The 12,180-nt window shown below is 48.6% G+C and overlaps 1 protein-coding gene across 3 annotated transcripts in view; it reads right to left on the bottom strand.

The window, feature by feature from the left end:
• RXRA (retinoid X receptor alpha) overlaps window positions 1-7,186 on the bottom strand; it is a 206,647-nt gene extending 199,461 nt beyond the window's left edge. For 2 of the 3 annotated variants that reach the window (XM_019510774.1, XM_019510775.1), the window contains exon 1: window positions 733-1,002. In XM_019510774.1, the coding sequence (XP_019366319.1) occupies window positions 733-760 (28 nt within the window). In that variant the 5' untranslated portion in view covers window positions 761-1,002. Of the gene's footprint in view, window positions 1-732; window positions 1,003-7,074 lie in introns of those variants that run through there. The other variant, XM_019510776.1, reaches the window with a different exon arrangement.
• Window positions 7,187-12,180: the final 4,994 nt, after the last annotated feature.

The following is a 12,180-nucleotide window of genomic DNA, read 5'->3' as shown; positions in this document are numbered from 1 at the left end:
GTACAGGGGGGGGGGGAAGAAAGGAGGGGACCAGCCCCATCAATAAAGGCAAGAAGGGGGGAGGAAAAAATAAAATGTCCCGGGGGGACATTATGACACACGCAAACCCAGTGCAACACAGACACAAGCTCAGAGCTGGTGCTGCTGTGTCTTGTGCGCTTGCCTCCAGCCAGGCACCTTGGAGCTGAGTCTCAGCCCCCACTTTTCCAGGCGGCTTCCCTGCTCTCCCTTCTCCTCCGGCCCTGCTCAGCTTCTGCCCACGTTTGCAAAGCCCCATCCCCTCCACCCCCAGCAGCACTTTTTCCCACCCCCTCCCTGGAATCAGTAAAGAAATAAAAAACCCCCACAACTCTCCCCCCTGCTCCTGTCCACCCTCCCCAGCTGGGCAGCAGCATAATCCGGGATTCCCAGCTTGCAAAACCCAGTGCAGCTCACTACAAACGCAGGGAAAGCCTTGCAACCGGGAGGCTGGAAGAAGGTCCCCCCCCTCCACTGCCCTGCTCCGTCCAGCCAGGAAACTGCCACCAACTCCCAGCTGCTCCCTGCCCCGGGGCGGCTGCACCCCCAGACCCCAAACCCAGCACTTCCCCCCTCCCCTTCGCCCCCAGATTGGCAGGGGAATCGACGCCAAAAAAAAAAAATCAAGGGGAAAAAAAAAAACCAAACATCAAGAAATAAAATTCCAGAAATTAAAAAATAAAAAATCAAGAAAAGCTTTGCAAAGCGACTCACCCAGTGGCAGGAAATGTTTGGTGTCCATCGCTGGTGTTTAACTCATGCCAGAGGCTGGGGGGACAATGGGGAAGCCCAAAAGGGGGAGGGAGAAATCAAAGCAAAAAAAAAAGAGAGAGAGAGAGAGGGGGGAAAAATAAAAGAAGAAAGGATCAGAAGCAAGAGCTGGAAAGCAAAAGGCAAAGGAGGAAGAGAGCAGGACACACGCGCCTAGAAAATCCAGTGACAATGCGTGGAAGGCCAAGGCAGAGGGAGTTGTTTCAAACTCGCCCAACAATGTAACTAAAGTACTTGTGTCTGTGCGGCTCTCTATGCCAACTACAGGAGCTGAAATGCAAAGGGGACCCCGGCAGGGGGGAGTGGGACGGCCAACCCGCCAGCAGCGACAGCTGCCACTGCCCCCAGCCCCGGGAAAGGGGCCGCGGCTCCGCCTGGGTCCCCTCTGGCCTGGCACGGGGGTGGCGGCGGGGTGGGCATCCTCCCGAGCATGCCGCTGGCATGGCTCAGGCTCCCGACAAGCCCCAGGACAGCAGGCAGCGGCCCAGGCGGGCGGCGCGCCCTGCAGATGTGAAGAAAGGATTAGGGAAAGGATAAAGGAGAAGATTATCAAGGGAAAAGGTGGGCAAGGGGCCAAGATCGCAGACCCCTCTGTCCAGTTAGAGACCTAAGCGTCAGGGCAGGCGTGCGGGACAGGAGCAGATGGGGCCGGTGCTTTTGCGGGGTCGGTTTCAGGGGTATCGGGCACTCCCGTCCGATTTGCGGTCAGGTCTTCTCAAGCCCCTTCGTCCAGCCGGGGTGATGAATGTCCACCTGTGTCCGGAGCCAGCAGCTAGCGAGGCATGGGGCTGGCATCTTATCTGCCCACCTGTGACCCCCCACAGCCCGTCAAGCCCAGAGGCCCAGTTTGTAATGCCTGAGCCCGTCTTTCCCCCTGGACCTCACCAGCTTGGAGTAGAGCGCCACTATTTCGGTGGGACAACTCACGCGAGTGAAGGGCACAAGCGCCCATCAAGGCATTGCGTGCTCGTGGGAATACAGGGCTTTCCTGTTGGTCAGGAAGTTTTGGAAAACTCTCAGCCTTACAGGGAAAAGCAATGGGTGCAGAAGTAGATAAGACACCCTGCATTGTCCGTCCGGTGGTTATAGATATGCACACACACATTAGAAAATCTGCTGACGTCCCAACGCAAGCCATGAAGCTGGAAGCGAAGGAAGGCACCAGGTCCTGCCAGTCTGTGAATTCGATCTCTAAGGGGTTTCAGTTTTGGGCAAAATCCAACTGCTCTTTGAAAACAGTTTATTTCATTTCCTGTAAACCACATACAAGTCAATAACTGTTTGCGGGGGCGTGCAGTTTATCTGAGAACTCACGTACCCACGTGCCACCGTCACAGCCTTTCAGGTGCAACCTCCCCTCTGCTTTTAACTGTGTCTGCACCGTGTGCCTGCTAGCCAGCTCCCAGAAAGGATGCTCAGCCCTTCCAGCACGTGCACGAGCGGCTGGATGGACCAAAACCACTTTGCTCTACGTTAAGCATGTTAAATATCATACTGAACCCTTCCACGGAGGGCCACAGAGCGTATAACGAGTAGGCTTATTCCAGGGGTTGCAATCACACGCAGGCTGTGGGGACACAGGCATGCAATGAGTGACACGAGAGGACACAAAGCCCAAAATGACAGAGAACAACTGCTTTGTCTGAACTCAGGCTCTCACCAATACGCTGGGTGGGACGTGGTCTGTGAAAGCACCACGGAGATCTGAGTCCAGGACCCCCAACCCACCTGCCTAGTTTTCTTGCAACAGAGGAGAGTACTCAGAGGAGGGAGGCTCTGTGTGGGAAGGACCGTATGACCCAGCCCTCGCTTGGTGAGGAAAATTTGCTTAATATACAAGTCATAAAATCATAGAAAATAAAGATTGGAACGGACCTCAGGAGGCCACATCTAGTCCAACCCCCTGCTCCAAGCAGGACCAGCCCCAACTACATCATCCCAGCCAGGGCTTTGTTGAGCTGGGCCTTAAAAACCTCCAAGGATGGAGAGTCCACCACCTCTCCGAGTAGCCTGGTGCAGTGCTTCACCTCCCTCCTAGTGAGCAAGTTTTTGCTAATATCCAACCTCAACTTTCCTTGCTGCAGCTTGAGCCCATTGCTCCTTGTCCTGTCGTCTGTCCCCACCAAGAACAGTCCAGATCCATCCTCTTTGCAACCCCCTGCAGGGAGCTGAAGGCTGCTATTAAATCCGGCCTCAATCTTCTCTTCTTCCCACTAAATAAACTCAGTTCTCTCAGCCTGTCCTCATAAGGAACGTGCCCCAGACTACAACTCATTTTCACTGCTGTGGGTGGTGCCACTGCCTGTCCACCTGCCTTTCACCCTTGGCACCCTGCTTTCTGTCCGTCTACCTTGTGCCCATCATTGTGGTATTTGAGTCTCTCTAAGTGAGGATAGGGAAGGGCCAAGTCAATTTACAAGTCCAGCAAAGTCTCCAGTGAGCTTGTGTCTGGGGCAGGGACTTGCCTTCCCCTCTGTGCAGAGTAGGGTGGGGGTTGAAATCACAGCCATGCAGTCACGTATGGGGCAGAGACCTGCCGAACCCCACAGCATCCCCATCCAGACAGCTCTAGAAGAACGTCCTCCCCCTCCTTCTCCTGCCCAACAAGTAATAGCAACACCTTACAATTCATCAGGTTTAATTACAGCAGGAATTAAAAATACCAACAGGCCCCGTTCCATGTCAGAAGCAAACAGCTGCAAAGTGACACTCATTCAGAAGTTAAAGCAAAGTCAAGTACCTCAATCCTTTTTATCCTCTGCTCCTGTAATTTAAGCATGCCCAAACAGATTTTGGTACGTGTGTGTTTATAACCAGTAACTTCATTTGCTCCTGGGCTGGGACTTTGCATGCCAAGTTTCATCTCCAAGTCAGTTTTTTATGGCTGAGTTATTTTAACTCCTGGGAAAAAAATTATAAAAGGGGGTTGGGTGTTAGAGAAACTCAAGTTCAATGTCTCTGTCTGCTTGCGGCTGTTGGAAAGTCAGGGATTTAGCATGTGCATGTGTTCAACACCCAGCCATGCAAAAGCAGAGATCAATTTAAATAAATCTGAAGTAAGTTCTAATCAATTGTGTCTCCATGCACTAATATAACAAGGGTTAAACTAATTTATATGGCCAATGAACCCCTGGCCTTCTTTGGAGCGATGAAGGAAAATGTGTGTGACTGCAGATAGATTCAAATTTCCCTTTTGCTGAAAGCGCCATTCCAGTCAAAGGGGTCACGGCAATGCAACAGAAAGAGAAATCTGAACCAGTGTGAATTTGCATGTGTCCGCGTAGATGGATGGAGGGACAAAGCGGGAATAATGGGCCAAACCATTGGCTGGCATCAATAAGATTCATCACCATCACACAGCAGCTGAGGATCCGGTCCCAAACTTCATCCCAAAGCAGAGAGCATATGCACACACACAATGTACACGGATCATTAGACTCCCTACCGAAAATACACCTTCGTAGGCTAGAAAATATGGAACTACCGTAACTCGAGTATTTCACACTCCTCTCCTGCCAAGCTGTTAAGATCAAATTAAATTTCTCCCTAACCAGCCTGTAAGAATTCGTGTTAAATGTGGATCTAAATGTTAATTGCAGTGACAAGCACAGGCCGAATCCTGCACGTTTTACTCGGGTGAAACTCCCAGAGCAGGCAATGGGACTTTGGCCCCTGAAAGACAGCTGGATGAGGTCCCCGTATTTGCATCTCTCTAGGATGCCAGAAGGTATCAGGGATATTTCTCTAGTTACAGACCTTTTTTTTTTTTAAACCCTCACCTGTGAATTTTAATGTGCCTGTTACTTTAATAAGCTCCACCAGGTCCCTGTGCACCACACTGAACTCTGGCTTTGTATTTCTTAGGGGAGGACTTAAATAATTTAAAAAATAAGCTCGCTTTTCTAAAATAATTTAAAAAATAAGCTTGCTTTTCTAGGTCTTTGGCTTGTACGTCTGCTTGGCGCTGGGGCATCTCGATGCTCTGACACGGCGCAAGAGGAAGCTGGCCTCTCACATATGGCCAGTGCTGCTTGCTATCTTTGCCCCTTCTTGGCTCTCTCCTAAATAACTTGAATGTCAGAAGCCACAAGGATCACATACCGCAGAATAACAGCTCCTACAGCGGCTCTTTGCTTATGGTTAGGAACATCTTGTTCACCAACAAAGTGAGGGAAATGCATTCTCCCGCTGTGCTTAGCTGCGAAACCTTGCAATGGCCGAGGACGGGATCAGTAGATGCAACCCTACCTGGCACAAACTCTCTACTCTCTTGCCTCTCTCTATGTTCTAGATATTTAGGGTAAAATTCAAAAGAGGGATTGGGTGTCCAGATCAATCAGGTGGCTTTGAACAGTGCAAGTACCCTACTTTCCCGCATACAACACACCTTTTCCCCAAAAACCAGCAGCTGGAAATTGGAGCATGCATTATATCTGGGAAATACGGTAAGAGCAGGTTCTGCCGCTAACTGGCTGAAACCCAAAATCGACAGTGAACAGGCTCAGCTCCCTCGCTGCTGCTACTCAGTTACTTATAGCAAGGAAAGATTTCTTTTCTTCATTTGGCCTTTCAAAAGCAAGGCGCGTCTTATGTGCTCGGGTGTCTTGAACATGAGAAAAGATGGTATTTTCCTTAGCGGGATTGAGGCGAACTAATCTGCAACCCTGTTGGAGCAAAATCAGAGCCTGGGGTGGTTCCATCCTGTCCTATGTCCTGGTGACAAGCTGGCTTTCCCTGCAGGGAAAAAAGCAGCGAAAGAGAACAAATACATAAAGTCTCCCTGGGAAGAACCTGGTGTGGGGTCGTCTCGTTTATGGAAATTATTCTGGTTTCAAAGATTTCGGTGGGGTAGTACTCATCGAGATGAGGGCAGCATTTGCTGGGTTGCTAGAATTGGCCCTCTGCCATAGCCGCGCAAGGTAAAACGTGCTCAGAAAGGCATCCTTCTAGTTTCTTCTCATCACACTGGGGCAAATATCTTGCCGAGGCAAGGCCAGTGCTGCTCAAAGGTGTAGAGCTCTACAAATGACCCAGAAACAAAACGCAGCAGACAGTGAGGTGACTGCCTTTCGACAGATCCCCCCAAGCAGCTTTCATCTGTAGCTACCATGCGTGCTAAAGACATCAGGGCATTTCCAGCCACCAGTCCAGATCTCATCTGCAACTAGATCCTTGTTGCCCCACGGAAGGTAATGGGGTTGTAAAGGCCTTTGCCCAGAGTTGGTCCCATTGCCTTTAAAATGGACCCCATTATTCTGTCCAGGAAAACAGAAGATATCTAGAAACTCCTCCAATTAACCTTCAGCAACAAAAGGTAGCCAGCCCACAGTCCCTCGCACTTGTAGCAGACCCCAGTTATCAAACTGAATGGGCTTCCATCAGTCCATTGCATCCTTCTTTCTAGACCCCTTAGACCCATGCAGTACAGCAAAGTACCAGCTGTGCTGGGGTGCCATATCTAGAACATCTGCTTCCCTTCCCCCACATTTTCTGTCTTGCTTATCTAGGGGGTAGGCTCTCCAAGGCAGGGCATTTATCACACTGTCTGTCCGCACAGCACCCAGCGCAGTCCCTGGATATTAGCTAGCTGGAGTGTTTAGGCTCTATGTAATACCAGTAATAAATGATACTAATAAAGTCTGATGTCTACTAAATCCAGTGTCTGGTTCCTATAAGAGGTGTTGTTAATGCGAAAGGAAACAAAAAAAGAAGAAAGCAAGCAACCATCTTAAAGTCATTTCCATAAGCCTCCTAGATTCAAAGTTATCGTCTTGTTTTTTCCCAGAACCATTTAACAGGCAGACGATGTTTGTTTAGAAAGCAAAATGTACATGATTGATTTGATCTGTCTGACTCTGGGAACCACATTCCCACGACGGACATGGGCAGAGACACTGCGCTCTCCTCCGTTTTGGAAACAGCTCGGTCTGAAGAACAAGGCAATGCAAGAGGCATTGTGCTGCATGGTAGCTGCTGAGCATGGGATGTCAAATGATGGTTATAGCCTTTATTATAACCTCGAAGCTATAAAGAGGCATTTGTCCTTGTCTGTCTATTCCTCGATGGTCAAAGGGTTCAAACAGACCTGGGGAGTCAGGGCTCCTGGCTGGGGACAGGGTGGCCTCAGACAAGTCTCCTAACTTCTGCATCCGGGTTCCTCTCCCAGGCTGACATGACTCTAGCAGGAGTGGGAGCTGTGCAGAGATTAGCTAACTGATAGTAATCACTTGCTTTGACAACCTTGCAAAAAGATTCGGAGTCAACATGAGGCCGATCTGTTCCTACCTCTTACAAGAGCTGGGGATCCATCTCTAGGTCTGATTGTCCACACCAGATGTCACCAGTCTGGAGAGAAAGAAATGCTCACTCACCAAAACCTGAATGTGATGCTGGAAATATCAGCTTCTCTCAGCCTTCTGGGGAAAGCATTTGGGGCATCGCTTTCCCAGCTCATCAGCCGGGGTAAATCGGCCAGGCCAATGGAACAACGTTAATTCACTGCACCGGAAGACCTGATCCTGTGATGTCCGAACCACTTGTTTCACTAGCAGACCCTGCAAGAAGGCCTGAACCTCAGCTGGTGTTAATTTGCTTATTGGAAAGGAAGTCAATCAAGCTACACTCAGACATACCCGCTGAGCATTTGCCCCAGCCTGCTTCACTGTTGCTTTCTCTTCCAGCCTTTTCCTCATCTCTGCATACGAAACACTTTGCAAATGAAGTGTGAAGATAATATGCTTTATCGGGGGCATTTATTACCAACGATTGTTGTATAAATCTCTCCCCATACACATACATATACATAAGGTGTATATAAATATGCAGCCAGTATTCAGCAGAACCCATAGCCTTTTTCAACGATGTCAATGCAGCCCCTATAAAGATAGTGGGAAATGATTCATAATATTTATATGACAGACATGATATGAACCGTAATAGCCTGTTGGGATTGAGAATATCCATAGGTCTCTGTCAGCCGCAAATGTGATTTAAATATTATATATGTGGCAACTGTAGCATTAGTAATATGATAGCTGTTATTGATAGTGGTCATAAAATGCAGTAGTTTTGCACTGAAGAATGTGAAAAATAATCTAGTGGTTTGCCTAATGGTCTTCCCAGCAATGCATTGAAAGAAACTATACTTTCAAAAGGCTCTTCTCCCCCCCACCACACACATACACACATTGCCATCAAGTTCTATCAGATTACTGCCAGGGTCATATTTTATTCTGCTGATGTCAGTTTGTGGCATCCCAGCTGAGCAGCCCCTCTCAGCGTGACTGCAGCCGGCTGCACAAAGTTTGCAAAAGCACAGACGATCTCCGAGGACTTCCCTCCCTGGCAAGGAAGTGTGTGGGCAAAGTTATAGAGAGGTTACCTTTGTGCAGTTGTGGGTGGATGTGGGCGACAAGGTGTTGAGTGTGCAGGTGAGTTGTCTGGGCCGCACACAACAAAGGGGAGGGAAGGATGTCTCTCAGGGAGCAATGCAAAACCTAAGGAGGTCTGTCCATCTGGGCTTAAACAGCCCTCAGCATAACAGGGGAATGGGCTGCTTATCCACGAAGAGTTACCCCCAGTCCAACCCGGCTCTGGGGCAGACGTGCACAGATGAAGGAAGTGGGTGTCAGGGGGTCCTGTTCTCATTGCAACTCCCCGTCAGAGAGGAAATTTGCCCGGGTGTAAGTAGGTGTGTAGATGATGTCTCCCGACACATCGGTCCTGCCCTGCATGTCGCCGGGCGAGATCTGTGCCAGCCCCACGTGATCCAGAGTGGAAAAGGGCAAAGGAGAGAGGAGCTGAGATTACACGGATCTCATGATATTTGCACCCTGCCAATATTACCATCTATAGCCTTGCAGAGGTGTCCAAAAGGGCAGAGCAGCCACCCACCTTGCCTCTGGGTTGCCAGGCTGTGTTTCATGCCCCTGACATTTCCCTTCAGGAAACCCGGCTGTCCTGTCCGGCGAAGCAGCTTTTGGGCAAATCTACGCATCCCGGTGGGACTGTCTTCAAAATGGGCCCAGCTGGGAGTCAGTGGCTGGAGATCTCTGCAAGGGGCAGCGGGTACCACTAGCAGCAATGAAAACTCAGTCGTCCCCCAGCTGCCCAACCTGCCCACATCTCCGCTCCCAGCCTTTCCTGCAAGAAAGTTAGAGGTCCGTGTGGAAAACCACGAGGATCCATGAATGTCTGATGAATTGCTCAGTCATTAATTACAACAGGCTCTTGCTTTTCTTATTAATAGGGGGCTCCTCTCTGCATGGGGAACTCAGTCTGGCTGGGCTGAAGGCACCTCGCCGGGAGGAGGACGCTGCTCTTACATGGAAACCGGTTGGAGGGGCTGGGCTGAAAGACTCTGCTTGGAACAACAGCAGCGAAGCCCCGGGAGATTTCAGGAGGTCATTTTTATTCAGTCAGTCGCTCTTTAAAAATGTAAAGGGTGGGAGTGAGAGCAAGCGCCAAGGGAGACCTCCGCTGACCTAGGTGCCTCTTTGGGGCGTAGCTGCATCCCACTGAGAAAACGTCTCCTTTCTTGCAAGGCTGGAGTGAGGGAAGTCCCAGCTTGTGGATCAAGTCACCTCACTGTCCCATTTGTACCGTACTCCCTTTCTTCCCACTCTTGGAAAGGTCCTGGGTGCAAAACCTGTTTCTGCTCTATGGGTGCGCAATGCTCATCATAGCAGAGCTGCGACCCTGATTAGTGATTTGGGATGCAGCAGTCCTACAAATCATGCTGGCAATTATTTTCTGTATACATATGCAATCATTTTCCCAGGGTATCTCCAAAAGTCTTGGGCACACATGATACTACTCTCCCTAATAGCATAGCCCCATCAGTTTTGATGGGACTTTGGCCTCTATAAACACCAAGTTCAAACTAAGGACACGTTTCATTCTTAGCGGTGGGATTTCTAGAAATGCCTAAGGGGTTTAGGAGCACAGGTTCCAATGAAAGCCAACGGCAATCACACTAATAGAAAGACAGAGTCATTTCACTGAAGTCACTGGAGTTGCTTATGATAGCACCTGTGTGTCAGAGATTGGGTAGGAAAACAAGGACTGCAGGGTTTAACTCACAATGTTGAGGACATTGCTATGAGGAGAGGAGTCTATGAGCCAGGCACCACATTGCCTGTTACGCCCCTGATGCCATCACAGAGGATAAACCAAAGAAATGATATAGCCACCAAGCAAACCAGGACAAAGAACAGCTCGGCCCTCAAGTACATGGCCGTAGGAAATAAATGAACCAGAATTGCATGACAAGCGCCTTGGAAAGGGCCCCAGTTGTAACCTAATCCTGGAACGCGCAGCCCCACTGCTGATCTCTCCTCCTCTCTCCTTCCTTGTGTCATGCTATCTTGCAGGCAGGACTATCACTTGCTAAGGGATTTCATTTGCAAAGGTTACATGTTAATATTTTAAAGCAAACAGGACATATATTTCAATTTAATGCAAAGCAACAGATTCTTAGCAGGCAGAACTGGGACGGAAGGTGGCAGAGATGTATACAGATTTAGAAAGATAACAAGGGGGCTTGTTTTAAAAAATAAGCCAGTGGGTCTCTCTGAATCCAAAGCAGCTAGGAAGGATAGAATAATACTTCCCTGAAAAGCGCACCAGAACTGAGTCCCAGCCCTGTCTGGGAAAGTCCCGTGACAAAGCTGGGCATGGGGCTGTCCTGAATCCTTGCCCAAGGCCATGCATGTCACGCTACGTTTCATAATCATGGGACATTTCATAAAAGATGGTGAGCCTATATTTAAGGCCTAATTGCAATTTCATGCCACTTTTACATTAGTGGTACTTCAGTCAATTGATTCCCATCTTATGCTACCAGGTGCAACCCAGAAGTAACCCCACTGAAGACAACGGGACTTCTCCTGTCGTTTACACTAGCATAAATCAGGCGTTAACTCCGTTGAAATAAGTGGAATTGCACCAGTATAAAACCAGTGTGAGACAAGAATTACACTGCTATAAAACCAGCGTGCGATTACAATTGCCTTCAGTCATGTTACAGAGAAGGTAGAAGTCAAACCTAGGAATATTATTATATTTTTTAATCTGAAAAAGCAGGAAAAAAATCATTGTGATTTCCTGCTGATTTAAAGAAATCTAACCCTCAAGGTACGAACTCTGTCCCTCTTCTTTTCTCCAGCCCCTGCCTGAGAGTGGGTATGGAGGATAATTTTCACAGCCTGCAGTTCCACCCAAGTGTTATATCTCTCATTATCCCACTCTCCAACCAAAGCGGCTGCAAGATGGTTTGTATGATGATGTCGTATAAAAAGGAATGGACTTGAATGAGCAAAGCAAACTAGAGTCAGTTCTTCTCCATCCTCACATTAGTGCATTTGGTTCAATTATTTGGATGCTCCAAAGGAATATCTGCATCACTAGTCTGTCAATCGCCACAGCTCCTTTTTGTCCCAGCAGGTGATCCTCACCTGTTTCTAATTCACAGTGGCTTTAAAAATCAATCGGAGGCAATTTTTACATAGCAATCCACTTCTTTGGCAGTCTTGGATTAAGCAGTGACTTGCTCCAAGTTGCAGCAAGTGACAAAATTAGGGAGAGAAGCTGGGGACTTGGATCAAGGGAAGGGGAATGAAATAAGGATACAAGATCGGAAAGATGAGACATGCAGCGGTGGCACTGTGATTTGTCCATGGCAAGTTGTGCGCAGACACCCGGCAGCAAGCACCAACCCACCAACGAATGCAATGTGGGACTCTCACATCTGATGGAGACTGCAACAACTTTCAGCTCCAAATTGGATTTCTTTTTTTCACCTAAAATTAATACGCTTCACAGGAGGGGGTGTCTCTTCTCTCTTGCTTAACATAATGGGTTCCTGGTGGCTATTGGCATCCCCACTTGCTATGATCCTTCTCTTCTTCTTTCTGTGTTTGTGGTTGGCATGTATATTTTGCTCTATCTTCCAGTCTAGTTTTCTCCATCTGTGCTTTTTTGACAACTTTTCATGATGAAATATTACTGTGAATCGTGTTTATTCCAGTGGCACTTATGGATCAGCTGACAATAGAGCCCAAATATGACAAGCAGCTAGAAGTAGAGAGCCCTTTGTCCAGGAGTGACACCCTAGAAACTTAAATTCCCTGGAACTTCACCCATTTCAAGTAGTCACTTTTAAATTTTGGTGTAGGGGGCCATGTGAAGCAGGCCCATATTTTGGTGGTTGAGCTGACTCTTCTTCAGTGGACACTTGTATTGCCATTGCAAAAACACCAGATATTGCTCTGTTCTCTGGCTGGGGAAGGGATCAGCCTTGCCAGGAGGTAGTGCTGGCAGCGGCTGAACTAACCGCATTTGGAGGCCTGTTCTGATCTTTTGTGCTCACGTCCCTTAGGATCGACATGGCAC

This window comes from Gavialis gangeticus, unplaced genomic scaffold, assembly GCF_001723915.1.
Source record: "Gavialis gangeticus isolate Ggan-Ray unplaced genomic scaffold, GavGan_comp1, whole genome shotgun sequence".
In the NCBI taxonomy this organism is placed as follows: Eukaryota; Metazoa; Chordata; order Crocodylia; family Gavialidae; genus Gavialis; species Gavialis gangeticus.
The sequence above is the reverse complement of the archived record's forward strand: the minus strand, read 5'-3'. Positions and strand labels throughout refer to the sequence as shown.